Source organism: Canis aureus, chromosome 26, assembly GCF_053574225.1.
Source record: "Canis aureus isolate CA01 chromosome 26, VMU_Caureus_v.1.0, whole genome shotgun sequence".
Classification (NCBI taxonomy): domain Eukaryota; kingdom Metazoa; phylum Chordata; class Mammalia; order Carnivora; family Canidae; genus Canis; species Canis aureus.
In genome coordinates, this window is record NC_135636.1 from 37,242,794 (window position 1) to 37,270,392 (window position 27,599).

The 27,599-nt window shown below is 41.8% G+C and overlaps 1 protein-coding gene and 1 long non-coding RNA gene across 7 annotated transcripts; one reads left to right on the top strand and one right to left on the bottom strand.

The window, feature by feature from the left end:
* Positions 1 to 1,348: 1,348 nt before the first annotated feature.
* Positions 1,349 to 14,564, bottom strand: OSER1 (oxidative stress responsive serine rich 1). Of its 4 annotated transcripts, none has more exons than XM_077873259.1 (4): positions 14,404 to 14,564; positions 10,294 to 10,410; positions 6,818 to 6,931; positions 1,349 to 2,579 (listed from the first exon to the last, which is right to left on the bottom strand). In XM_077873259.1, the coding sequence occupies exons 2-4, from the start codon at positions 10,368 to 10,370 to the stop codon at positions 1,892 to 1,894; spliced, it is 879 nt and encodes a 292-aa protein (XP_077729385.1). In that variant the 5' UTR covers positions 10,371 to 10,410; positions 14,404 to 14,564; the 3' UTR covers positions 1,349 to 1,891. The 4 variants fall into 4 exon arrangements, with proteins under 4 accessions (XP_077729385.1, XP_077729388.1, XP_077729389.1 ...); XM_077873262.1 differs by lacking the exon at positions 14,404 to 14,564 and adding an exon at positions 11,898 to 12,891; XM_077873263.1 differs by lacking the exon at positions 14,404 to 14,564 and adding an exon at positions 11,624 to 11,644.
* Positions 14,565 to 14,637: 73 nt separating this feature from the next.
* On the top strand, positions 14,638 to 26,873 carry LOC144298390 (uncharacterized). Of its 3 annotated transcripts, none has more exons than XR_013365379.1 (6): positions 14,638 to 14,781; positions 15,198 to 15,291; positions 23,558 to 23,739; positions 23,906 to 24,035; positions 24,279 to 24,415; positions 25,669 to 26,873. It is a non-coding gene; the product is annotated as an uncharacterized LOC144298390 (long non-coding RNA). The 3 variants fall into 3 exon arrangements; XR_013365380.1 differs by having other exon boundaries at positions 25,899 to 26,873; XR_013365378.1 differs by having other exon boundaries at positions 14,639 to 14,781; positions 24,279 to 26,873.
* Positions 26,874 to 27,599: the final 726 nt, after the last annotated feature.

The following is a 27,599-nucleotide window of genomic DNA, read 5'->3' on the forward strand; positions in this document are numbered from 1 at the left end:
GATGTGGGACTTGATCCCGGATCTCCAGGATCACAACCTGGGCCAAAGTGGCGCTAAACCGCTGAGCCACCCCGGCTGCCCCCTAATTAGTGGTTCTTAAAGTGTGGTCTGGAAGTCTACTGTTTCAGGAGATCTGTGAGTTTGAAACTACCTTCGTGATATTAACACATTAGCTGCCTTTTTCATGCTCACCCCCCCACAAGTGTAGTTTTCTAGCGGTCACACGACACCCCATATTCACAAGAGGCTGAATGCAGAGGCAGATATGAGACCTAGTTGTCTTCTATTAAGCCATACATTAAATTTGCAAAAATGTAAGACAAGCCACTCTTTTCACCAAATCTTTTTTGTTAATTTTTCAATTAGAAATGTTCACATGTAAGAAGACCATTATTTTTAAATCAATACATATTTTTTAAATTTCTTAGTTTTAATTTCTGATATGGTAAATATAAGTATAACCCACAAAAAACAAAAGCTCTTTGGCACCCTTAATTTGTAAATGTGTCATGAGACCAAAAGGTTTCACAATTGTTGCCTTAGGTATATGCAATAGCATTCCTTCTGTTAGCATCAAGAAATCTCTCAACTTCCAGTGCTGTGATGGCAAGGATTATGCTCCCTTGCTCAAACCACAGCCTTCACATGTCACTAAAGCCATTCTAAACTAGTAACATGCAGAGGTTTAGGGCTTTTCCAGAGAATACCCTCCCCACCTCTCCCAAGTACAAATCACGTTAGGTGTGAAGCCCAGACCCCACTGTCATGAACCAACTCCAGTTAGTGGATGTTTTAGTAAAGAATAAAACTTATTTTGTAATCTAAGTTAAATAAACTTTCTGTTAACATGGTGTTAAAATGGCTGGACAAATTTTCACTGGATTTGATAGGATGGTCTGAAATAAAACATTATGTGGTATATGTAAAAATCACTTTGGAGCCACCTAAAAGAAGACAGGGATTCATCCTCTAGTTGAAACTGAGTTGTTTTTCTTTTTTTTTAACCAAACTTTGGAGGGAATTTTGGGATGGCCAACTAGAAATACAGGATATAGCAGGTATAAAATTCTGTTCTGGGTTTCCCGGGGCAGGAGGGGAGTGCAAGGAGATAACATCCATCAGGAACATTGGAAACGGAGATACAAGATCTACAACTAACTGAAACATACCACATATAATACTGGAGATGGAGAAGATGCGTGCTTGTTTCAAATATTACACCCCTCCTTCCAACTGAAGCAGTCTGCTCCAAGCTGCTTCTTACCTGAGAAACTTCATGTAACACGCCTTCACATACCAAGCCCCAGCAGGGGTTTATTTGGGGATAATTAATGATTCTCTCAAACAATAGAGGGCAGGCCAGCTAGTTTATTCATATTGAATCTAAACCTTAGATCTCTGGCTTAACAATAACATAAGAAACCCTGAAAGACACAATAAAGTTGTGTTAAATCAGTCCTATAACTTCTAAGATCCTGGGCCGGCAACTACAGCATGACAAGTGTTCAGTCCAGTTACAAAATGTTTCCTTTTCCTTGGCCAACAAATTCTTAAACAGATGTGAAAAATGCACTGCGTTACAAAGGCTTTTACCATATAACCCACTGCTACCAGTCAAGTTATTACGGTTTCTTCATCTCCCAGAAACTTTTCTAAATGATAGGGATTTTCCTTTGATCTGCTCGCCTTGGTGCGTATGTAAGAACAGGGAGTAAGAGCAGGGAGTAAGTTTAAAGGAAGAAGATGAACGGAGATGCCAAGAAAAGTTTTTATTGCAAGCACAGTGAGCAGAAGATGTCTTCTCACACAACGTGGCCGCAAGGTCTGCCATTAACTAAATCTCTCTGACAACCTTTCATTGGTTTAAAGCATATTAATTAGCTTCTTACTATCAGGTGTACATCATTTCTGCCATGTGGGACATTTTCTTGGGAATATACAAGTAATATTCCATGTAGCCTGACAGGTCCTCAATGGTCACATCATCCACATAGACTCGAGCTTGCTCAGAACAGGAGCGGGGGGAGCCAGAGAGAGTTCTGGTGTGCAGTGACTGAGAGTAGTCCTCAAGCATGGATCTTCGTTCTGGGGCCAAGGGAGGGACACTCTGCAGGCCTGAAAAGGAATACACTTCCATATCATGCCATCTCTTACACTGGCACTCCTTGCCTATGCATGCACATGGCTTGCCCTGGTTTAGCCTGGAAACCGCTTGAAAGTCAGAGAGATCATTGGCCTTGAGACTTGCTTGGGAGACTTGAGTAGCAACAGAGGAGTCTTCCTTCTTACTCTCTGATGGGAGCCTGGGAACCGAAGTTCTCAAAGGCTCAACAACTGCCCCTGTGTGATTAGTATCGAGAGAAGTAGAGCATTCTCCTGAATTGAACTCTTTAGGGGTGGAAATTCCCAGCCCACTGCTGCCATCAGGGGAGTCAGTCTGGCTTTTGTGCTTGAGCTGGCTGCTGGAAGAAGCAGCTATTGTACTGCAATGTATAAACTTTGGAGGATGAAGGACAGGAGACTTAGAACGTCGACGACGCTGGGTTCTCGCTGCTCCTCGTGAAGACTTCCTTGTAGACCTAAAAGGAAAACAGTGCACAAAAAGATGTTGGGACACGCAGGTCTCCTAAACAGATTCTTTATGATAGCTGGAGATTTACTTCCTCTCAAGTCTGAGGTCCTAAGTAAGTTTCCCCCAAAGAGATGTGCCTACCTCTGTTTTCAAGCTGCCTAAATCTACTTCTCAAAAACTTCAACATCTCCTTATTAGCAAGCTAAAGAATGGGAGAGGTAAAGGGTTGTTTTTAATTGCATTTCTCGGGCCAAACATGTGTGCAGAACACTTCTGCAAACCTTGGCCTGGGAACCTTTGGCCACTGAGTCTGGAAACCACCCCCACTCCCGCCACCCGCCACAAAGCACTTGACGCTGTAAAATCCAACTGTTGTGCTCTACCCTCTGAACATAGCAGCTTCCATACCATTGTGTGAGGCTGATGATGCGAATGGCCACTATATCATGATTACCACACAGAGCAACAGATTTAGGATTCATTTCTATCACTGGTTGCAGTTGACGAATAGATTTCAACTCCCTCAAGTTTTCAGATACTGGGAGTTACCAGACATTCTACATAACTTTTAATGAAATATTTAAATAAATAAAAGAGTGGAGCAAAGGAAAAACAATAGAGAATCAAAACTGCCAAGCAAAACTGAAAACAGAACCCAAAAGAACTTTAAAAAATAAAAAAACTGGGATCCCTGGGTGGCGCAGCGGTTTGGCGCCTGCCTTTGGCCTGGGGCGCGATCCTGGAGACCCGGGATCGAATCCCACGTCGGGCTCCCGGTGCATGGAGCCTGCTTCTCCCTCTGCCTGTGTCTCTGCCTCTCTGTCTCTCTCTGTGTGACTATCATGAATAAATAAATAAAATCTTAAAAAAAATAAATAAATAAATAAATAAATAATAAAAATAAAAAAAATAAAAAATAAAAAAACTGTATTTGAACTTAAATTAAATGGATGGGCCAAGCAGCACAATACACAGACTACTGAACTGGAAAATAAATCTGAATTATTTGCAATAAAGTTCAGCCAACTGTAGTCCGTGGGTCTAAACTGGCCCCCTAGCTGTTTTTATACAGCCTGCAGACTCTGCTCCTGTGGGCTGGCACTGTGAGCCAGAGACCAGGTGGGGTATCTCCCTTTACCCTGTTCCCTACTTCCTGCACCTGCCTTTTTTCTGGCCAGCACATGGGTCACACCACTGCCAAGGTCCCACGCTGGCTACTATCTACATATTGGGGTTCGCTGTCAGCAACTGCTGGCACCTGAGAAGTGGAATCTCAGTTCAAGAGTCTGGCTTGTGCTGGGCTCTCTGAAGAAAGAAGGGCATGCTAGAATCTGGGTGCCACTGGGGCACAGGGTAAAACCAATTCTGGTACTAGCACCCTTCCCCACATCCCACCAGGCTACTCATTTCATCCTGAAACTAAGCAATTGAACACAGAGTGTATCCAGCAGCCAGGTGATATGCATCAGGAAATGGGGCAGGGCAGGAACTTTCTCACTTACATACATACATAACTATATAATATCCTTGAATCTCACCTCTTGGCCTCCAGAGCCTAAAATATTTAGGGGATCCCTGGGTGGCTCAGCGGTTTAGCTCCTGCCTTCCGCCCAGGGATCAAGTCCCACATGGGGCTCCCTGCATGGAGCCTGCTTCTCCCTCTGCCTGTGTCTCTGCCTCTCTCTCTCATGAATAAATAAATAAAATCTTTAAAAAAATAAAATAAAATAAAATAAAATAAAATAAAATAAAATAAAATAAAATAAATAAAATAAAATAAATTAAATAAAATAAAATAAAATAAAATAAAATAAAATAATAAAATAAATAAAATAAAATAAAATAAAATAAAATAAAATAAAATAAAATAAAATAAAATAAAATAAATTTACTATCTGGCCCTTGACAAAAAAAAGTTTGCCTATCCCTGACCTAAAAGGTAGTACAGAAAACTTGGAGGAGAACTGGAAAAATATAAAAGAAGTTAAAGAGAGATGTAAGACAATAAGAAATCTGGAGTTCCCAAAGGAAAGAATATAGAGACTGTAGAGCATGAAAACAGGTGATTTTTGAAGAGATAATGGCTGAGAAATTTTCTGAATTGATGAAAGTGATCCACAGATATAGGCAGCACTCTGAAACAGAACAAATAAAGAGCAATCCACATCTAGACCCATTGTAGCAAAACTGTAGATTCTCCCAAACTGGAACATCCAGAAGCAGCCAGAGACCGACAGATTATTCCCAAGAACAAGAACAGTAATGTTGAAGGTGGACTTTTCAACATTGATAATGAAGCCAGAAGACAACGAAAAGCTTCCAGGCCTATGAGAAAATAACCCAATCTAGAACTATGACTTCAGGCATATCAAATCTTTCAAGAACAAGGATGAAACAAAGACATTTTCAGATAAATTAAAGAATATTTACCAATAGAACATGATGTTATACAAGAAAGGGGCAACGTTTAAATTTATTCCATGAGGCATCTAACAGGAGGCCCTATTTACTAACAACAGATCTTTGCTAAAGGAATTTCTGAAGAAAGCACTTTAGAAAGAGAGGCAAGGCATTCTTTTTTTTTTTTTTTTTTTTTTTTTTTGAGGCAAGGCATTCTATATGGAAGATCTGAGATGCAGCTACACATGAAAGTTAGGTCAGAGTTAAAAAGACTATAAGGAGGATGGTTAAAATATAGCTGATGCTTGAACAAAACAGTTTTGAACTATGTGGGTCTGCTTACAAGTGGATTTTCTATAGTATTTGTAAATGTATTTTTTTTCTTTTTTTCTTTTAAAGATTTTATTTTATCATGAGAGACACAGAGAAAGAGAGGCAGAGACACAGGCAAAGGGAGAAGCAAGCAGGCTCCGTGCAGGGAGCCCGACGCGGGACTTGATCCCAGAACCTTGGGATCACACCCTAAGCCAAAGGCAGACACTCAACCGCTGAGCCACCCAGGTATCCCTGTAAATGTATTTTTTCTTCCTCATAATTTTCTTAACAAAATTTTCTCTTCTCTATCTTATTGTAAGAATACACTGTATGATACATAAAACATACAAAATATGTGTTGACTCTTTATGTTATCTGTAAGACTTCTGGTCAAAAGTGGGCTGCTAGTGGTAAAATTTGAGAAGTAAAAAGTTATACATGGATTTTTGACCTACACAGACACTGACACCCCTAACCATTCTGTTGTTCAAGGGCCACTGCAATAACTTTTGTCTTTGTTAATAAGCATGTACCGTGGAATTTCAAGGCTAACTACTAAAAGAATAGAAACACAGCATATAATTTCCAAACCAGAAGAAGGAAGAGGTAAGGGGAAAAAAACACACCCATCTCAAACAAGTTTTTACAAGGAGGAGAGAAGAGGGAAGGTCAAAGAATAAAAAACAAAGAAGCAGGACAAACAGCATAAAGTAAAATGGCAGAAACAAGTCTAAATATATCAACCAATAATCAAAATAAATGTAAATGCACTGAACTCAGCACTGAACATGAATTTCAGCACTGAAATGCACTGAACCTTTTTTTTTTTTTTTTTTTAAAAAAGGTTATCGGAATGAATAAAACAAAATAAGCCATATATATTTATGAGAGACATCTAAAATTTTAAAACACACACAATGGTTGAAAATAAAAGACAAAAAATGATATAACAGGCAAATACCAACCCAAAGATGACTGGATTAACTATATTAATTCTGGAAAAAATAAGACTTTCAGACAACAGCTATTTTATGAGGAATTAAGAATGTCACTTATGTCATTAAAAATCTCCATTCATCAGGAAGAAAATGTTCTAAACTGGTATGAACCTAGATTGTATAAACCTAACAAAATGGGTTCAAATACATAAAACAAAAATACAGAACTTAAGGGGAAAACAAATTCACTACCATGGGGAAGATTTCAACATACATCTCTCAATTATTGATAGATTGAAAAAAGATTTAAATAATACTTTTAAAAGTTTGATTTAATGGACATGAAAGAAACCCAAGAATGATTACAGAAGACCATGCTGCTCAAACACACCTAGGATATTTATAAAAATTGACTACAAACCAAGCCATATAGCAAGTCTCGGCTAATTCTCAATTGAGAAGAATGGTTCATCTCTAATCACTGGATTTTGGGTTCCATACCTAACAAACTCTTTTCTGGATACTCAGGAAAGTCCAATAGTAATTTATAGAGTATTGGGATAAAAACCACCCGCAGTAAGAAAGCTCTTACCCATGCCAACTGTCTTTAGATGCACATGTGGTTTTCGGTTTGGTATCATCTGCTGCCGTTCTGACTGATGCTCTGACATTTGTGCCTTCTCCAACAGACAGAGATGCTATGGACCTGAAGAAAACAACAGTGTACTGCTTAAAGAAAACTGAAAGGAGGAGGACTTACTGCTCTCACCAACTCAAATACAACTTGTATTAATGCCTTTCTTTGTTGTTTGGGTTTCTCAAAAAATTTCTCACCTTTTAGACTATATTTTCCTCTGAAACCAAATTTAGGGGAATCCCTAAAAGCCCATGGTTGCAGAATCATAAGCCAAAGAGTAATTCTTAAGTATGACCAGCAGCAGGATATAAATAGACTTTTAGGCTGTTTATCTGGGGCAGATAAGGTCTTATGCCCACAGAGAACACTAATGACACTTATAAAATAAGTATATTTTATGTGGGCAAATCAGAGCAATGAGAATTAAGTTGAGGAGCAAAAACTTCAGGAGATTCACTCTAACTTCTTGAAAATAAGTATTTTTGACAATAAACTGAAAATATTAGTGAGAGTTAAATCTTTGCAATTTAAAATTACAGAAGTAATATGGGTTCCCAGTAAAGAAGAAGAAAATAATTGAGAAAAAAGAATATAGTCTCACAACCCAGAGATTTACAACAGTAACATTTTGGTATAAATCCTTCCAGACCTTTTCAATATACACACATATACACACACACACACTGGGTTCCTCCTATACTACACATGCTGCGGTATTAACAATCCTTTAGACAGAAACAATCTACGAAGTAAAAAGATGCTCACTGAAATATAATTTAAAATAAAAAGTAATAAGAATAACCTAAATGCCCAGTAGAAAATAGAAAATACTACATTATATAAATGACACATCTGTTCAATGGAATACTAAGAATTTTTTTTTAATTAAGTATATAAAGAACTTTGTTGACACGAGAGAATGCATATAACATTAAAATAGTAGGAGATATATAACAACCATATATATATCATGATCTCAACCATGTAAAAAAAAATTTGTATGGTGTTATGTACAGATGGTCTAGATGTTAACAGCAGTTATGGTAAATTGTGATTTTTTACTTCTTTTTTCTGTGAATTTTTCTTTAAGAAGCATTATTATTTTATAATCAGATAAAAAGGATTATATTGTTTTCTAATAAATACATATAAATTTATCCTGATAAGACAAATACCACTGGGAATCAAAACCTGTTGAACAGGATCATGCTAAATTCCTGGCAAGGCTTAGTTAGTTTATGAGTCAGTACCTCAGATGTCCGTTTGTAAATCAGCAACAATATGCAACAACTAGAAACATATGATACATTACACAAGTCTTAATTCTGCTTAGTCATGGTAATGACTCACTTCTACTAGTATTTGGTTTTCTCAAATGTTCTCCACTGTTCCTTTCCTTTCTATAATTTTACTCTAGGCAGATCACATACTACAAAAATGCAATATCTGATCATAGGTTGTACAAGTATCTTCAGAGGTTTGGTTTTTTTTTTTTTTTTGGGGGGGGGGGGGTGGTGCCTGGGTGGCTCAGTCAGTTAAAAGGCTGCCTTCAGCTCAGGTCACGATCCCAGGGTCCTGGGATCCAGTCCCACATGGGGCTCCCTGCTCTTCAGGGAGCTGGCTTCTCCCTCTGCCCCTCCTCCCACTTGTTCTCTCTCTCAATCAAATAAAAATCTTTTTAAAAAAAGGAGGGAGGGGGATTGGTTGTTGTTTTTAATGTTCCAGGTACTTTTTAGAGGTACCGGAATAGCTTAATTTTATGTTCCAACTTCTTAAAACACCAGGAAAGAAATCTGTGTATGAAGAGTTACTCATGTGAATTTATATATTAAGAGATTTAAATGTATATGTGTGTATGTATACACATTCCTAGCATTTTCCTGATTAAAAAAAAGAAAATCAAAAAAATAAAAAAATAAATAGAAAAAAAGAAAATCATTTCTCTACTAGAACTCAAAATGGAACATGACCATAATCTAGAACTATCTATTTTTCTTCTTTGTTTTTATTTCCTAAAATGCCTTAAAAAGTAATAATCAATTTAAATGGCAAGATGACCATAACAGAAGCCACTGGGAGGAGAAAGATACTTATTTGAAATCATGGAAGCAAATGTGAGCACCATTAACAGTTTTTTTTTTTTTTTTTTTTTAAGATTTTATTTATGTATTGAGACACAGGGGGGGAGAGAGAGAGAGAGAGAGAGAGAGGCAGAGACACAGGCAGAGGGAGAAGCAGGCTCCATGCCGTGAGCCCGATGTGGGACTTGATCCGGGGGTCTCCAGAATCACACCCCTGGCTGCACGTGGTGCTAAACCGCTGCGCCACCAGGGCTGCCTGCACCATTAACAGTTCTTATGCAAATCCATTAGTATAAATCCTCTCATCTGGTAGGCCAAAAAAATTAAAATAGTACTAGCAATAAGCAAACTGCTATAACAACTATTTAATTTTTACTATGTGCCAGGTACTGTGTACAACTGATGTTGTCATCAAGTTATCATATAAAGGAATGGTTAAGAGCACAAGTTCTGGAGAAAAATTGTCCAGGTTCAAATACTGACTCTACCACTTCTCACCAATGTGACCCTTAGCAAATGACTTAATTCATGTGTAGCTCATCTATAAACCACAATAACAATAGTATCTATCTTCCCAGTTGGTAGTGAGGATTAAATAATGTGTACAGGTACTTAAGCCAGTGTTGAGGGCATAGTAAGTGAATAATAAACCTCAGTGATTATAAGTTGCTGTGAAGTGTTCTACTCTGAGCTTCTAGGGTTTAGTTTCCATTCATGAAAAGAAATATTCCTATATCTACAAAGATTTGAGATTTCTTCTGTCCTGGGGTGAAGAATGGGAATGAAAAGAGTCCTGCACAGAACATTTTGCAAAGGGCAAAATATTAACATTCAGACAGCAGCTGGTCTGCAGGTGCTCTAATTAGTTTGGCTAAAGGGTTCAAGATTATTGATCTCAGTGACAGAACCCTAATGAATAGAGGTTTCCATAGTGATAGACTCAGCAATCAGAGCATATGAAATCGAGAATGTCTGCTGATTTCTGTGGAGCCAATTCACTTTTAGGAAAAAACACTGTGATTCCCTAGAGATGTATGAGGAAATTCCTGATGGGACACTGCTTGATAATTTTGATTGAAGAGCTAGGTGGGGAACCCTCCTCAAAACCAAGGGAAACCAAAACACCCAACTTAAAGTACAAAGGAGCTGCTACTTTTCAAAATTTACAATTAAGAGTTTCTTTTATAAATAAAATAATGCTGTGCAAAATTTGGTAGAATGTCACACTACTAACATTTTTATCTTCCACAAATAATGAGAAATCTTAGAAGAAAATGAGACTTTCCTCAATGAAATGGCTATTTAGGTCTACTAAACAATTTGCAAATAATATATTACATATTTAATTACCCTGATGCATCCACTCTTAATTTCTTGAAAGCAGTTTGTAGACTCTCCTCCTCTCCATCCTTGGCTTCGGATTTCATTATGAAAGTTTTTACACTACTATGGATGTTGCCGTTAATACTAAAAAATAAAATAAAAATAAAATGAGCAAAGTGAAAACAGGTAGGTTCAAAAGTATTCCTTTTGTTAAAATCTATATTCCTGATACTAGTACTACTTATTAGGCCGGAAAAAGTAAGTTTCTATTTCTAAAAGGAAGTTTCAGTGTTGACAGTTGGGAACTGTAGATTTTACTTCTTAAGAAAAGACAAATGAAATGATACAGAAACATGTATTTATTATAACAGATTTTTTTTATTGAAGTAGAGTTGACATGTTATATTAGTTTCAAATGTACAACATAATGATTCAACAATTCTGCATCTTACTCAATTATGATAGAATTTAAACTGTCCAAATATTTAATGCCAATATCCTTTACACAACTTTAAAAATGAGATCACCTGAAATCCATGTTTAAGTATACTTTTTAACACAGGGGTAAAAATGTCCAGTTGCAGAGGTCTAGAAATCTACAGACAAATGATCTGTGCACCAGAAATAAAAGAAAAAGCTCAACCTACAGCACTCTGATCCTTTAAAATGATACTAACTATTGGTCTAACCCTAACAAGTCCCGTTAAGTATAACTTTATGACACAGGGTAGCATTTCTCCAAAGCAATTCTGACCTAGATCTCAATACTCATATTTACATAAATATTCATACTCAAATATCAATGTTATCATTGTTAGAGCAGGATTACAAATATGTTTCAATGATTACTGTTTATTCCACACTTTTACCAATAAGATTAATACCTTCATTTTTTAAGCTTTGAATTATTTTAATTATTACATAAGAAAGATAGAAAATAAATGAACTATGCTTGCAGCTGAAAAAGATATACAGAACTTTGCCAAAAGAAAAAGGTGGAAAGTAAAAAATATATATAAATTATTTTTCTGTAGATGCACCTTTAAATGATCTCCACTTAGTCAAGCAGTTTAATGAAAAGTTCTCCATTCTTCCACCTTGATTTTTACATTTAAACAAAAGGGGAACGGGGCCAATCAAAGCAATAAAAGACACAACAGAAAAATATGTTAATTAATCCTTTGAAATCTAGTTTCCTGATTTTTTTCACTAAGGTAATAAATTAGTTAACATCAAATCTGAACAAAAAATAAACAAATTAGTATCTATGAACATACCACAGGGAATCAGAAAGAAAAAAGGTAAAACAAAAAATAGAGGTTGATGGATTTGTGAAGTAAAGGATTATTAACTTTACCTCTTCCTTATTTCTAACTTGCTAACCCCATGCAACCCCCTCCCCCCACCCCCCACCAAAGGCACTCTCAGAAGGAGCAGTGCCTCTGGGTGGACCCTTGTAACTTCTGATTCCTCACCTGCTCATTTCTCAGGAGAGAGTCTGAGGTTATTGTGAGACCTCTAATATTCCAAAGGTCAGGGTGTCATAATATGTTTGATATAATCATATAGTACCAATGGCAGAATAAAGCAGCAAGGAATTAAAAGACTGTTTCATTCATTTATTTACTTACATATAGAAGTAGGTATTTTAGGCAGATCTCTCTGGTGAAGATTGAAAACAGTCTCCAAAGAATTCAGCTAGCTTTTACTGCAACTTCTTAAATCAAAAAATTTGAACACATTCCCCACATATATTTTGCTGGTTTATTTAATCAGTACATGAACTTGAGGAAACATTATCAATGCCATATTTCACTGGTTTCTAATTCTTTTGGATTTAGAGGAGGATTCTCCCCCAGATACACATTCATGTTCTATGTATCTGGGGAGAGAGGTGGGCAAAAATGACATATCCTAATATTTTTGAAGCTCCACAGTACTAAAAGAGCACTACTGGAGATTGTAAACAAATTCTTCCCGCTGGTAGAACTAAATTAAAGTTTGGCTTACAGTTTTCCTCAATTACTTTATGACCAGTCAGTCAAATACTCAAACTATTGGCCTTTACAGAGTTAAACAATCTGAAGACAGTCTTCCCATCCCTGAAGACCCCAAACAAACCCTCTTCCAGGACTCTGGAAATCAGTACACATCACATCTAAATATACAGTGCTGAATTCTATCGGCAGAAATTTATTCAATCCACAAATATTTACAGAATTCCTACCATGTGCTTTAGCACTAGACTGGATGTTAGGGATAGAAGGATAAACCTGACAGAGTCCAGAGCTGTGAACCCTATTCCTGTAAGGATTAGAATCTCATTCCTGCCCTAACATTGAGCTAAAAAAGCTTTGCACCCAGATATGTAATTTTTAATTATATAGTGCTAACTTAATTGCACTGCAGGTGACCTCTAGATGTTAATACAAACTTAGCATTCTTGTTGACATACTAAAAGATCTATTATTTGAAAACCAAAATAGACCAGGGCAGCCTGGATGGCTCAGCGGTTTAGCACTGCCTTCAACCCAGAGCATGATCCTGGAGTCCCTGGATCGAGTCCCACATCGGGCTCCCTGCATGGAGCCTGCTTCTCCTTCTGCCTGTCTCTGCCTCTCTCTCTCTCTCTCTCTCATGAATAAATAAATAAAATCTTAAAAAAAAAAAAAGATCAAAATAAAAACTGGCTACAGATTAAAACTTCAGGAATGAAGTTCTGTCTAAACTATTTTCAGACTTCCAATATTCACCTTTTCCCTGTTATAATAACCCAGAGCAAAGGCAAGTCTCAGGTGTAACCTTAAGAGCTAAATCAGAGCATGTCTGTAATTATAAAAGGCTTATTATTATTATGCTCCTCCGTATTCCTACCTTCCCATTCACTCAAATCGAGAGCTGTATAACTAACTCAAGGAACATACAACTGGTTTGTCTTTTTCATTAATACTAAATTAGTGGAGACATCTCTTGCCATTTCACTGCACTAACTTCTTGAAAATGGAGCAGTCCCCAAAGAGATCGAAGTTTAAAGGCCTACTGTAAGATACTTTTTAAAAAAAAAAAAAAGTTAAATCACAAGGGGGCAATTTTAACTTTGCAAAGATTTTCCTAACCTTTCAAAAATGACAAGTAAAATTCTAAGTTCCTCCATCAAAAAGGGCAAATTCCTGGTTTTCTCTGACTTTCAGCGAATAGCAATGCGTCACAACCTCATACACATATCTCGGTAAGTTTTAATCACGACCTCTTTTAACCTCAAATCTAGGGCTAAATTTCCAGGAACCCGAAAAGACGTGAGATCGATCAGTAAAGGATCCCCGCGGTAAGCGTGTCATCGCAACGTTAAAGCTCTAGAAACTTTCCCGGCCTCGCAGGAAGCGCGGAGTGCGGGAAAGAAAACCCTGTCCTGCAACACACCCCCACCCCCCAAGGCACAAACAAGTCTAAGGTGAAAACTATCGGCCCCCCCGCAGGACAAAAACACACTCCTGTCTCTCTGCACACTCTCTCCCGCCCACCCCCTCTCCCGGGCATAGCTAAAGCGCAATGTTAATTCCGTGCCCCCCCCCGGCCCCGCCCAACCCAGAATCTGGAGCGGTCGCGATTCAACGAGATGAGGGGGGAAAGGTCAGGATCTGGGGGGTCGGGGGCGGGTCGGGGAGTGTAGAGCTAAGGCTCCAGCTCTCCTAGCCCGGGGTCTCCGACTGGAAAGGTGCCCCTGCTGGATGCTCCCTCCGCCGGGAGGAGAGGCTGGATGCAGGAGGAGGCGGGAGCGGAGCCCAAGAGGCAGCCAACGAGGCTGGGGCTCGGCAACAGCGGGAAAGGGCGGGAAGGGGCAAAGGGCGGCCAAGGAAGGCGAAAAGGGGAAGCTAACAGGCGGGCGGGAGCGGGCGGGAGCGGGCGGAGGGGCGGGCCGCGGGAAGGGGAGACAGAGCCGAGCCCGGGCCGGGCCGAGCCGAGCCGGGCCGGGCCGCGGCTGCCCAGGGGGTGCGGAGAGGCCCAGGCCCGGCCCGGCCCGGCCCGGCCCGGCCCAGGCAGTCAGCGCCGCGGGACTACGCGACGAGAGGCGGGCGGGAGCAGGGGAAGCCGCCGCCGCCAGGCCGGAACCCCTCCCCGTAACGTCAAGGCACTCACCTCCTCGCTGCTGGGGCGCCCCGGGGATCCAGTCCCGTCGGCTCAGATCGTCTCTCCCGGATCGCGGCGCCTGACTGACCCGGATCCAAACCCGCGGAGGGGGCCAGCGCGCGCCTCCGGGGTCGCACTGCGCCTGCGTCACTCAGCACGCGCCCCGCCCCCCGCTCACGCTCCTCCCCCCCCGTGACTCGGCAGCGCGGCAGGCGGTGGCTGCGCAGGCGCGGGGCGCCGGCCGTGCCTCTCCGACGCCTTGTGCCCGCCCCTCTCGGAAGCACGTGCGCTCACGTCATTTCCTGTTATTCTCCTCGCTGGGTCTTCGGTCCTCCGTGGGTTCGCTCGGGACCGGGGTTTGGGGCGTGCCCGCTTCCTCTGTGTCAGGTGAGTGAGTAGGCGCTGTTCTTCGCCGTGGTCCAGCCGCCGCGCTTCCCAGGGTCTCCGGGGCCTGGTGCTGGTCCTGGAGTCGCTATGGCAACGGAAATTCCGCGGCCGGAGTGGGAGGACCTCGGCGAGGCTGCAGCCCCGCTGAGCTCGTGGCCCGACCCTCCTTGGTGCCAAGGAACCGGGCGACCGGCGACCGGCTCGGGCGCAGGCCCTCGTGTCCTGGCCTTGCAGAGGAGCGGAGAGGTAGGAGACACGGCCAGGGCCATCACCGTGAGGCCGGAATCGGAACGGCTGTAATGCCCCTGTTTGATCCGAGACGACTGCTCTTCACCTGTCTGGGCCACGGTTTCTGCGACTGTTAAGTGAGGAACTTGGACTTCATCAGCGAATCTGTTTTTGTTTTTTTTTTTCAGGCATGGACTCCTTGGAAAATCTAGTGAGAACTCGACAGAGAAATGCACGTGCGCACTAAATCTTGCAACAAGGTTTATAGAGCCGTTCACCTAAGTAGGTTATTTTAAGGGATCTTTGCATTTGTAGGACTCAGTTGTTCAGATGAGAGAGAAGGGGTGATGGGTGCCACAGTTGCAGCCTCCCTCCGTCCCCGGGACTGGCTATTTATTTATTTGAGAAAGAGAGATAAGACACATGCGCATGGTTTGATCAATCAACAGGGGACTTGCAGGACCTTTCTGCCAGGGAAGGACATCAAAAGGAAGATAGCTTCCTTCGATAGAATTGGCTAGAGTTGGTTCTGGCCCCACACTAGGTAGGGTGAGGGTTGTTACCTGAGCCAAAACTGGGTCTTCCCACTCCCACTCCTTGATACTCAGGTGTAGTCATCTAACTGGATAGGCTGCTGGGAATAGTTTAATCTAACTTAATTATAGCCAGACCTTGGGATACCTGACCCATCCCTGGGAATGGAATCTACATGTCCTAGTATAAGCTTGTTAAAAATAAAGCAGGTAGGGCAGCCTGATATTCCTGTGACTTCATACATTTTACAAATGAGGAAGCCTGGGATTCCAGATCACTTGTTCTAGCTTCCTTGTCCCTGGCCTGTCACTCAATGCTAGTAAGTGACTGAGTCAGGATTTAATCTGTCTCAAAAGCCTGTCCATCTACTGCTGCCCATTTCCCAACATCTTTTAGAAAAGAATAAAAAAGAGGAAAATATGGTGCTTTTATTTTTCTCAGAAGTTGCAAAGTGTGTTGCATCACGACTAAATATGTGTATTTAAGCTGTCATGTGAAAATACTCCTTCAAAAAAAAAAATACGCCTTCAGATAAGACTCCCACATACTTGACGGCAAGGCCTATATCTAGATCAGTAACGAATCCCCAAATCCTAACAGTTCCTGGAGGTTAGTAGGTACTAAACACAGTTTTGGTGAATTCTTCATTCTATCTTATTTCCATCCATTAAGGCATTAAATACTAACCAAAAAAATTTTAAGTGCTTCAAGTAAGCACAGCTCCATCATAAAGTCAGCTGCTTTCTGAGAATGGCTCATTACTCAGGGAGTATTTGGAAAGTGAGAACCTCTGGGGAATACCTACCAAGTCTGTTAACTCATACCACTTGCTGTGGCCTGAAATTTCAAGTCCTTACACACAGGCCTGGCTCATTGTGTGATACCTCGTGACAGAATGAGATAGAAAAGCTGCAAAACATTTCATCTGAGGGAATAAAAAGCTAGATATGCCTCCTGTATTAGCAACATGGGGTCTTTCCAACCATGGAAAAAAGCCCCGAGCTTATATGCAGAATTTGTATATTTAGGAAATTAACTTGGTATTAATTTACTGCATGTTGTAATATTTAATCAGCTATGGTAGCTGTATACAAAATTCCTTCAGTACTTCCTATTTCATGTATCATAACTGAATAGAGGAGACTTAATTTCATAAAATTATACTACAAACACAATATACATAGGAAGATAACTTATTTAAAAAAATAACTTTGGGGGCGCCTTGGTGGCTCATTCAGTTAAGCATCTGCCTTTGGCTCAGGTCATGTTCCCAGGGTCCTGGAATCAAGCCCCTCAGTGAGGAGTCTGCTTCTCCCTCTCCCTCTTTCTCAAATAAATAAATTTTCAAAAATAACTTTGGAGAAGGCAAGTTCAAAACCTTAAAAAAAAATTTTATTTTCCCAATAATGTGGCTGCCATCCTACCAGCTGGTAATCTGGAATAGTAGTCTTAAATGTTCCTAGGTCTCAAATATGTTATTCCTTACCTTGATTACAATTATAAAAATGACTGGAGTAAAAGATGGTGATGATAATGATCATTTGTATCTTGATTTACAAGGACCGACTCATTGAATTTTTGTAACCAACTTGCAAAGCAGTTGCTTTTATTTTGTCCATTTTATAGCTTAGTAAACTAAGGATCAGAAGTTAGATAACTCACCCAAGGTTACACAGCTTGTAAGTGGCAGAATTGGGATTCAAATCTAGGCCATCTGACTCCACACCCACCTTCCTGGTCACTGAGGCCACTTCTCTCAGCCTCAACTTGTCTTCCCTTTTTTTTTTTTTTTTTTAAGATTTTATTTATTTATTCATGAGAGAGACAGAGTGAGAGAGAGAGGGGCAGGCTCCATCCCAGGACCCCAGGATTACGCCCTGGGCTGAAGGCAAGCACTAAACTGCTGAGCCACCCAGGGATCCCTGTCTTCCCTTTTCACACCCTAACTAAATCAGGCATACTTGCTTTTGCCTGGGAAATACACTGGGCTTGAGGAAATTTGCTGCCTACGGTGTGGGACTGTGTTCTGCACTTGCCTGTTCTTGAACTTATCAGGCAGATTTTCCTCTTTGGTCTTTTGTATGTGATGTTCCCTCTGCTGGGAACATTGTTCATGCACAACTCTCTTCATTCATGTCTCTGCTCATATTGGTTCCCCACCAGGGCCTTTTCTGGCTACCCCAAAAGCCCTCTTCATCTGTGTCCCTTGAACTGGCTTTTTCATTATAGCACTTACCACTACCTGACAATATCTTTCCGTTGCCACGCCCTTCACTAGGATAGAAGTGACAGGAGAGCAGAGACTGTCCCTTTTGTTTATCACTACTTTTCTCATTGACTCCTAGATAGTATTTCCCACAGTTTAGCACCGTGAGAAAATCATTGTGTCTTATAATTGACAGCTGTGTCCTAGTAGCATTTTTTTTTTGTCTTGATTATACCTACAGTGCAGTAGTGGGGAGAAAATGCATGGTGTCCTTGTAGAGATCTGGGATAGGGAAAAGAGCTGCATCCTGACCTGTGCTGTGGGACTGCAGTGTGTCAGGTTGCCTTGCTTGTCCTCAACCCCCACTCTTCCTTCCACAGAAATTTAGCGAATTTCCCAGTGCTATGTATAAGCAGAGGCACAGGATGTCATGTGGGCACCCAGAAGTGTTGCCTAGTCTGGTCTGGAGGCTCAGGGGGATGTCTCAGACAAGGCTTCCTGGAGGAGGTTCTGTCTAAACTGGGTTTTGAAAGTCAGACATTGACGTGGGAAGTGGGAAGGGACGAGGATGAGACTGGAAAGAATCCAAGGGAAATCAAGGAGAGAATCTTGTTAAATAGCTTGCATTTTGTTCTTAAGCAAAATAGTAATGTGCCAGGAGACCATTTATACCACTCTGGCAGCCCCTTAGAAAGTAGATGAGGAGGGAGGAGAATGTAAGAGAGTCTAGTTTGAAGACATTTGAATGAATGTAAATGAAGGCTGGAACTGAAACAGTGGCTGAAGTGGAGAGAGGCATCTAAGGGGCCACAGCATCTCAGTTCAGCGGGATTCGACTGAGCTTGCTAGTCAGAGAGCTGCCTGGCCTGAATGAGTGAGTGGCCAGTAGGTGGCACCATTCACTAGGGAGGGAAACCCAGGAAGCCAGTAAGTTTGGGGAATGGGGGGAGTTTAGTTTTGGGCATAAGGAGCTTGAAGTGCAGGTGATAGCAGGAATCCCATCATGAAGGGTCTTCATCCTAGAGGCTGGAGGAGGGGGGCGGTAGTATTTTCAGAATCGTGGGGACTATGGAGGAGAAGAGAAATGACCATTTTATTTTAGAGAACAATTATCTGGGTTAGAACCTGGATAGCACAGTGATCCCGGCCTGAGTAGGCAGTGATCTAAAGAGCAAGTGGCCCGTAGGACTGGAGAGCAAGGTAGCAGACTGAAAGTGGAAGACATCAGGCTTCAAGGAAAGATTAAATGCGAACAGGATGAGCAGTGAGTGAAAGTGGACAGTGAAAATCTGCTTTCTGATTTGAGTCACTGATTAGGTATTATTGCCTATTTCTAATGTCACCCCACTGAATCCAGTTGGCAGGGAACAAATGGAGAACATTTAAATGGAGGATAATAATAGAAGCTCATACTTTTATAGCCCTTACTGTGTGTCAACAAACTCCGTCTAATCCTCTCTATGGTCTCCTGAGCATACCATTATCATCTTCATTTTCCAGATGAGAAAACTGACAAGCACAGTAACTTGCCTGAGGTCACACAGCTAGTAACTGGTGCAACCGGAATTTGGACCAAGGCAGTGCAGCTGAAGGCTGCTCTCACTGCCTGCCTGCAGGGAGGTTCCTCTAAATGAGAGATCTGTGGGGCAGCCCCATTGGGGTATCTGCGGGGTTCGGTGGGGGCAGCCTGGACCTCCTGTTCTGCCCATTGAAATCTATAGTGTATTACCCATGTAAAACAACGACCAGAAATGTAAAGAGGCCCTGCTCCAAGGCTGTGGAGGTAAGCCTCAGGCATTCATACTTTATCTGCCAGTTCACAATGCCTGCTTTGAGTTTTTAAATTTGTGTTAAGTCTTGATAAATCTTCAACTTATTCTACATTGGAAGTGTTGTATTATAGTTTCCTGGCTCAGCCTAACTCCAAGAATTCTTTCCTTGCCCTGCATGGTCTCTTAACCCATCTTCCCTCTTGAGCGTTGACATTTAGCTCTAATTTGTTAAAGTATTCCTTCATTCTCTGCTTACACATTCATGAGTGTCTGATTCTGCCTGAGGGAAAAAGTAAAGGTTTCACGAGAAAGGTACACCAGTGTTCCTGGAAGGCTTTGGAAATAAGGTCTTATTACGGGTCCTTTACTCTTGGCCCATCTCCACAGCCATTCCTGCCCCTTCTCTCTGAGACCAGTCCTTACTCTGATAACACTTTGGTTCTCATCTTGCCCTTGTTCTCGTACTCACTCCATTTTTCCATACATGCAGACACATACTATATCTTTTCACATCTTTTAGAAAATAAAAGCAATGGGAAAAAAACCCAAACCCAAAAAGCCCTCTTCTCCCCAGATCCCCTCTAAAGCTCCTGTCCTTTCCTCCCCGTTAGAACCATGGTATCTCTACTACTTCAATTCTCTCTCTCTTCAGCCCACCACAGTCTGACTTCCATCCCCACTGAAACACTTCTTGCCAAGGTCACAAGTAACTTCTTTGTTGCTGAATCCAGTGACTTCTTTCTCAGTCTTCTGTTGCTTGAGTTCTGAGCACTGTCTGACACTGGACATGACCTCCTTAACTCCAGTCCCCTTCTGGCTTCTGTAGCCCTGCACCCAGGGTCATGATCTCAGCTGCTCCTCCTCTGCCCAGTTGCTGGTCCTCAAGGACCTCACCTCTCCCACTCCTCTTGTCTTACATGCTCTTCCAGGATGATGCTGTGTCTGACACGAGAGAAATCTGTGCTTCTCTTGGAAAGGATATCAGAAAGATCCCTCAACAGACAGCAACGCTGAACAACCAGACCTTCTCAGACTGGAGACCAGAGCCTCTACCAATTGCCAGGAATTCCCAGGCAGCTTCTGAATTTCAGATTCAGAGCTGAGCAATGGCTCCCAAGCAGCAAAGGCCATTTGCTAAATGGCTGGGGCACTGCAGGCTTACTAGGCATCATGAATTACCTGCAACAGCAGTATAGGTTCTTGACCTCAAGAAATGTTCTTTAGCCTGATGGATGTGCCCACCTCTTGGAGAGCCAGGCATTTTGCCCTTCTCACCAAGACTACAGAGGTCTGGTAGGGTGTTTCTCCAAAGGAAAAGATAGGTCGCTATTACCCAAAGAAAGGGATAGAGGGAACAGGCAGGCAGAAACAGTAAATGTCTTCCACAGCTTTGGTGATATATCTGCGTGCTGTTGACACCACATCTAGATCTTCAGCCCGTATGTCCCCTGTCAGGGAGCAAGAATTCCTATCCCCTTCAAGAGTCCTTCTAGCTGGACTAAGATTGACCTGGGACAGATCAAATTGACCTGGGACATATTAAGAGGAAAAAGTCAAATTTAATAGTGTACATTGCAGGAAATCTATACAGGCAAATGTCATCCTGAACTAAAGAGAAGGGGACAGGAACCTGGAACTTCAGAGGAAAGGAGTGTACTTCATGGTGACAAGAAAAACAAATGTTGGTAATTAGATGTTTGTCCTGCCATACAGATGGGTCACTCACATAAAGTTGATCTCTGCTGGTAACTTTCATTCTGGGAAAGCCCCAGTCTAGATTCTTCTGCATGGTTAAGGGAGGGGCAGAAGTTTCTTTTGAGCCCGCAGAGTCTTAGTGGCCTTCAGCTCACAATCATCTTCATGTCAAAATGACCATCTTGACCATCAGGTGCTCATGCCTCTGCACCTGTTACCACACCTGTGTCTCATGTCCTGCTTGCTGTCTCCATGGGTGTCCCACAACACCTGGAAAAATGAGATGTGTTCAGAAATCAATGGGTATCTTTGCCCCTCAATCTAGTCTTCAGGCCTTTCCCATCCTATTGTATTGGATCAAATCGGATCTGATTCACCACCTCCCATCTATCTGGCTCCTAGGTGATTTCATACCCCTTGTTTTTTTTTTTTTTGTTTTGTTTTTAATTTTTTTTATTTATTTATGATAGTCACACAGAGAGAGAGAGAGAGAGAGAGGCAGAGACATAGGCAGAGGGAGAAGCAGGCTCCATGCCCCGGGAGCCCGACGTGGGACTCGATCCCGGATCTCCAGGATCGCGCCCTGGGCCAAAGGCAGGCGCTAAACTGCTGCGCCACCCAGGGATCCCCGATTTCATACCCCTTGTACTTCGGAAATATTTTTAATGTGTTAATATATTATTTTTTAAGTAAAAGCTAATTTTAATGAAAGAAAATACCTCTATAGAAAATGTGGGAAATACAAAGAAGAAAAGTATGCATTCTTCAGCCCCAGCACTTGGGGATGACCGCTGTGAGCGTTTTGTTGCAGTGCCACAGAGTGCCTAAGAGCCATACTGGCTCTGTTAACAGTCTGGCCCCACCATCCCCACTCCTCTGTGTGACCCTGGACGTGCTGCCCAAGCCCCTGTGGCTTCATGTATTCTCTGAGAAATGGGGGTAATGATAGTACCCGCCTCAGAGGACTTGGAGAGGGCTGTGTGAATAATGGGATAGGACACTGCCTGGCTTATAGCATCCAGTACATCCTTGCTGCTAATGTTATTATAAATGTATGTGTGTTAATTGCTAATAAACAGCGTATACAGTTTAATATTCTACTATTTTTCATTAATTATTGTAAGCATTTTCCAAGTCACAAAGTAGTCCTCAAAAACATGATCTTAATGACTGTGTAATAGTTTGTCATTTAAATATATTCATAATTTCTTCTGTAGTTGACTATTCCTCTATTTTTGGGCAGTTGGGGTATGTATGTTTGCTCTAATAACTCTGAGCTGAAAATGTTTATGTGTATATGTACATATAAAAGTGTCTCTGGGGGATCCCTGGGTGGCGCAGTGGTTTGGCGCCTGCCTTTGGCCCAGGGCGCGATCCTGGAGACCCGGGATCGAATCCCACGTCGGGCTCCCGGTGCATGGAGCCTGCTTCTCCCTCTGCCTGTGTCTCTGCCTCTCTCTCTCTCTCTGTGTGACTATCATAAATAAATAAAGAAAAAAATATTTAAAAAAATAAAAAATAAAAAAATAAAAGTGTCTCTGTGTGTCTGTATCTACATCTGACTATGAGTCTGATTATTTTCATAGAATAGAATTTTACACCTAAAGAAGGGATGAGCTGTTTAAAGTCTCCAGTAATGTCCTGAGAAATTGCATAAAGGCAAGGTTATCAATCACATACTCCCAGAGCCCACCTCACTACACCGTCTCCAGCTGTGAGATGAGCTTGTTTTAAGTCTGCCCACTGTTGCTGCTGTTCTTGACAAGGTCAATTTTACCACAATTCACTGGGGTAGGAGGAGATGAAACCTTGCCCCAGGTGCTTCTGTATACATTACTCTTCATAATGGTAATAAATTAACTGAGCACTCCCATAAGCCCTAGACAGACATACTAACTTGCTTCTCGCCCAGTCCGTTTTCCTGTGAGTAGAAATCTACTCCATGGTACTGACAATACACTCCATTGGGTTTTCTTATTTCCCTGCTCCTCTGCCCTAAGATGTTTAGCATTTTGGCACCTCTCTCTGGTGACAGCACAGGTCCCCAAGCCCAGTAAAAGGTCCTAGGGGAACCTGGCTCAGGTAAGGTACTAGCTTAGATGGACTGACCCATTTTCAGAACTCTCTGTGACCCTCTCAACATACTGCAATGTATTGCAAATCTTTGTACAATATTTCAGGTTTAAAATACCCCCATAGGAAGAGAGCTAGAGTTTTCTTTTGCTAAAATAAAAGTAATATTTTCAAGTGCCTTCTGTTTTACAAAATGCATTCACAAACATGATTCCTTTGAGCCTAAAAACAACTCTGGGAGTTAGGTACATTTGTCTCCATTTTACAGGTGAGGCCCAGAGAGGAGAAGCCACTAGTTGAGCTGGTGAGTGCCAGAGTAAGATCTCGAATCCCTCCTCTTCCTAAAGAATGATGCCTTCAGTGAAGGAGAGCCAGAAGGAGGAACATAATCTTGGGGGAGGAATAATACCAGCTTTGCTTGAAGGAGTAAGAGTCGAAGAAGTAGAGGCCGTAAGTAGGAGCACTTGAACAGGGCAGGCTTCTTAGATCCATGCTTATGGGAGCCTGTGGCTGGACCTGCTCCTGTGACTTTGTGGGGGTAGTCCCTGGAACTCTGGAGAGATAGGCCCTTGGGTGAATCCTGGCACCCCCTAAGTCTCAGTTTCCCCATTTGCAGGATGGAAATAATTACCCCACTCTGCCAATTAGAAGAATTGCTTTGAAGATCTGGTGCCGGGGTGCCTCTGATGCTGCCTGGGACCTTTGAAGTGCAGGGCAAGCATTTAAGCCAGGTTTTCTTACTTCAGGTAAGAGCAGTCAGGACTCCAACCAGTGTTCCTTTCTTTTTCTCTTTTTTTTTTCTTTTCTACTTCTCATCTTTATCTTTATTATTTTGCAGTGTCCTTGTTGTAAAATGATATGATTCTGAAATATAGAGATGGAAAATCCCAGATGTTCCCCCTGTACCCTTCCATCCTACTCTACAGAAAGATAGCCACAGTTTGTGGTTTAGTGCACTTTCTTCCAGAGTTTTTTTTTTTTTCTTCCAGAGTTTAGAAACATACAGACTTTGATATGTGTGTGTGTATATATATATACCACTGAGCCACCCGGGCTGCCCTGAAGACATCTTTATGTCAAAGCTGCCTAATTCAGTTTTACGTCTGGGTGTTTTGCAGATAGATAGGTAAGTAGGTAGACAGATATTTGACCAATTTCCTGCCAATGTTATTTAGATCATTACCAGTTTTTAGACTGTTACCAATAATGCTGCATTAACCACTAGCACCATTAACCATTATTGTCATTAGTGCTTGTCCAACAAGTCTGTACCCCTGTAAGTGTATTTTGAACTGAAGTTCTTTATGACACAAGATTTTTTTAAAAAGATTTATTTGGGCAGCCCGGGTGGCTCAGCAGTTTAGTGCTGCCTTCAACCCGGGGCCTGATCCTGGAGACCCGGGATCAAGTCCCACGTTGGGCTTCCTGCATGGAGCATGTTTCTCCCTCTGCCTGTGTCTCTGCCTTTCTCTCTCTCTCTCTCATGAATAAATAAATAAAATCTTTTATAAAAATAAAAAAGATTTATCTATTTGAGAAAAGAGAGAGAATGAGAGAAAACAAGTAGGGGGAGGGAAGAGGAAGAGGGAGAAGCAGACTCCCTGCTGAGCAGGGAGCAGAACATGGACAACATGAGGCTCTACCCACGTGGGGCTCAACCCACGACCCTGAGATCATGACCTGAGCTGGAGGCAGATGCATAACCAACTGAGCCACCCAGGTGCCCCAGGACACAAATTTTAGTATCTGTTAAGTATGTTATACTGCCAGATACCCCTCCCACCAAAGGTGTTTGAGTTGTCCATTTGCCTACAAGGGCTCTTAGCAGGGGGTCATTTTGCACCCCACCCACCGGGAACATTTGACAGTATTTGGAGACATTCTTGGTTGTCGTAGCCTGGGAGCTAGTGCTGGAGATGCTACTGGTACCTAGCGGGTAGAGGCCTGGGGTGCTGCTGAGAATCCTATGATAAACAGGAGAGCCCCCACCACAAAAAATTATGTCAGTAGTGCTGAGGTCAAAAAACCCTGGCTTCCACCCTTGCTGATGCTGGAGATTACCATTTTTTAAATTTATTTTTTATTTATTAATTTATTTTTTATTGGTGTTCAATTTAGATTACCATTTTTTTAAGCTTGCTTATCTGATAGTTTGAAAAACGATACCTTATTTTATGTTGTACCTCTCCAGGAGAATGGAGTTATAGTTACTTCTTAGATTATGTATTATTTGAAATTGTTATGATGAATATGTGTTATTTTTATAATTTTCTTGAAAAGCCACAGATTTTTTTTTAATCCATACCTCTTTGATTATTACTATGCAATCTTTTCTTAAAATTTAGTCATGTAAGTGCCTGTTTGTCTTTTCTTGATAAGGAGTAAAAAGAATTCTTTAGTGTGGGCCTTGAGAACCTGTCAGTGCTTCAGGTTCAAGTCTCTCATCCTCTGGCCTTCAGAATTTCTCTACTGCACTTCAAAAGCACCTTTTCCTAGTGGACACCCAGACCTAGAATTCTAGACCTAGATTCTCCACCTCGGAGAATCATCTTAGCCCAGAGATACTCTTTATCACAGACCAGGACACCAAAATAAAATGTATTCTGCAGCTAACCTTAGGACACCCAGAACATCCACCATGGACTCATCTGCCCAGATGCCAAGAAAAAAAAAACAAAAACTTATGCTCATTTCTCAGCTGTGAAACCTGAGATCCATTCACCCTGTGAATTTTCCAGCCTGTCACAGCTGAACCAAGCCCCTGGTGCTCCTGCAGAGCCTGAATCTGCTGGCATAGGTTCTGGTGCAGCATGAATGCTTTTCACATTCTCTCAGCTGAATCCTTATCAAATGGAAAAGCTATGGAGCCCTGTCCTAAGCCCTGCTCATCATGGCAAGACTCCTGGAAAAGTTCTGTGCACCTTTCACTTGGCTCAGAGAAGCCAGGGCCAGACTGGAGGACACGTCCATGGAGAACTTCTCAGTAATCCTGGAAACTCCCAAGAAAATATCCCATGTGGCAGAAATGGCACAGACTTGCCCGCAGCCTTCGCAGATCGCCCAATAGCAGACTTCAAAATGGGGAGACACCTCCTGGTCCTGGTGCCAAGGACAGGGCTTCTTCCAGAAGTTCTTTGCATTGGATCTGTAGCCTGTTGTGGTTTTCCAGTAAGCAAAGGCATATGTGGAGGCTGCCTTGTCTGATGGCTCTCTTGGCTCTGAAATCTACACAAATCCAGTCAGTGAAATGAAATATCGAACCTGTGAGGAGGTAAATGCCCGAGGCACCCCTGCCTTGCTGATTTAGTGAGGGAAAACAGTAAGAGGTTCACAGTGGGAAGGGAAGAAAATGATGTATAAGAAAGAACACCTGTCTGCAAGTCAGGGCCTGAGTTCTGCTCTTGCCTCATGTGTCCTGGGACAGATAAATCACTTTATTTCTCTGGGCCTCAGCTTCCTTGTTAAGTAGTTATTAGAAGCATTTGCTCTGTTTTTCAGTGTGCAATTTTCTCAAATAATAACATTGCTAACTAGATAAAACTGGCTAAAATAAATTAGAGATCTAAAATAGAGTTTAAAACCTGTCTAGTTCCTGCTGGTTACTTTTTCTTATTCAAAAGCAATAGATGTTCAGAACAGGAAAAAAAAAAACAAATAAAAACAAGATACAACCAAGTACAAAGTAGTTCATAGAGAACACTCACCAGAAACCATGCTGTTGGCATCTTGTTGGGATCCTTGCAGAAAAGAGGTCCTTGACTTGGATTGGTGGGTGGGCTTTGTGGAGGAGAGCCCCTGAATGATTTAACAACCCCTCTTCATGGGCGGCTTAGAATGTTTTGAGTTGTTTTGCCATGACAAAGAATGCCATGCAGATACGAACTGGATGAAAAAGAATTAGCACTTATTAAGAAAGCAAGCAGAAAAATGGACAATTTGAATACCTGACAAAGATGCTTTAAAGGGCACAAAAGGATGCCAAATTGTCCCACAGCATACAAAAATTACCACTGAGAGACAGATTAATGATCATGTTCAGCCACTTGCATTTAAGTTAACAAATATTTACTGGACAGATGCTGTTGTATCTGTGTCAGATGCTGTGGACTCTGCAGGCAGCCCAACCACTGACCTCGCAGCTATCAAACTAGTGGAGACCAGCACAGAAATTGTTTCATGCACAAGCAGTCATGTTTGTGTTTAAGCAAATTTCCTTTACACATGATTGGCACATTAGAACCTGGAATCATCTCACTCCCCGAGTTCTCCTTGCCCCAGCCTCACAGCCTCTGAGGGGTCTACATGTCTTA

Bases quoted from the DNA above. Each gene is read 5' to 3' on its own strand.
- OSER1 (XM_077873259.1), bottom strand. From the start codon at position 10,370: ATGAAATCCGAAGCCAAGGATGGAGAGGAGGAGAGTCTACAAACTGCT. The intron at 6,932-10,293 runs GTAATTAAATAT...TGTTTTCTTCAG, and splicing joins TTAAGAGTGGATGCATCAGG to GTCCATAGCATCTCTGTCTG. The intron at 2,580-6,817 runs GTAAGAGCTTTC...TTTTCCTTTTAG, and splicing joins TCTAAAGACAGTTGGCATGG to GTCTACAAGGAAGTCTTCAC.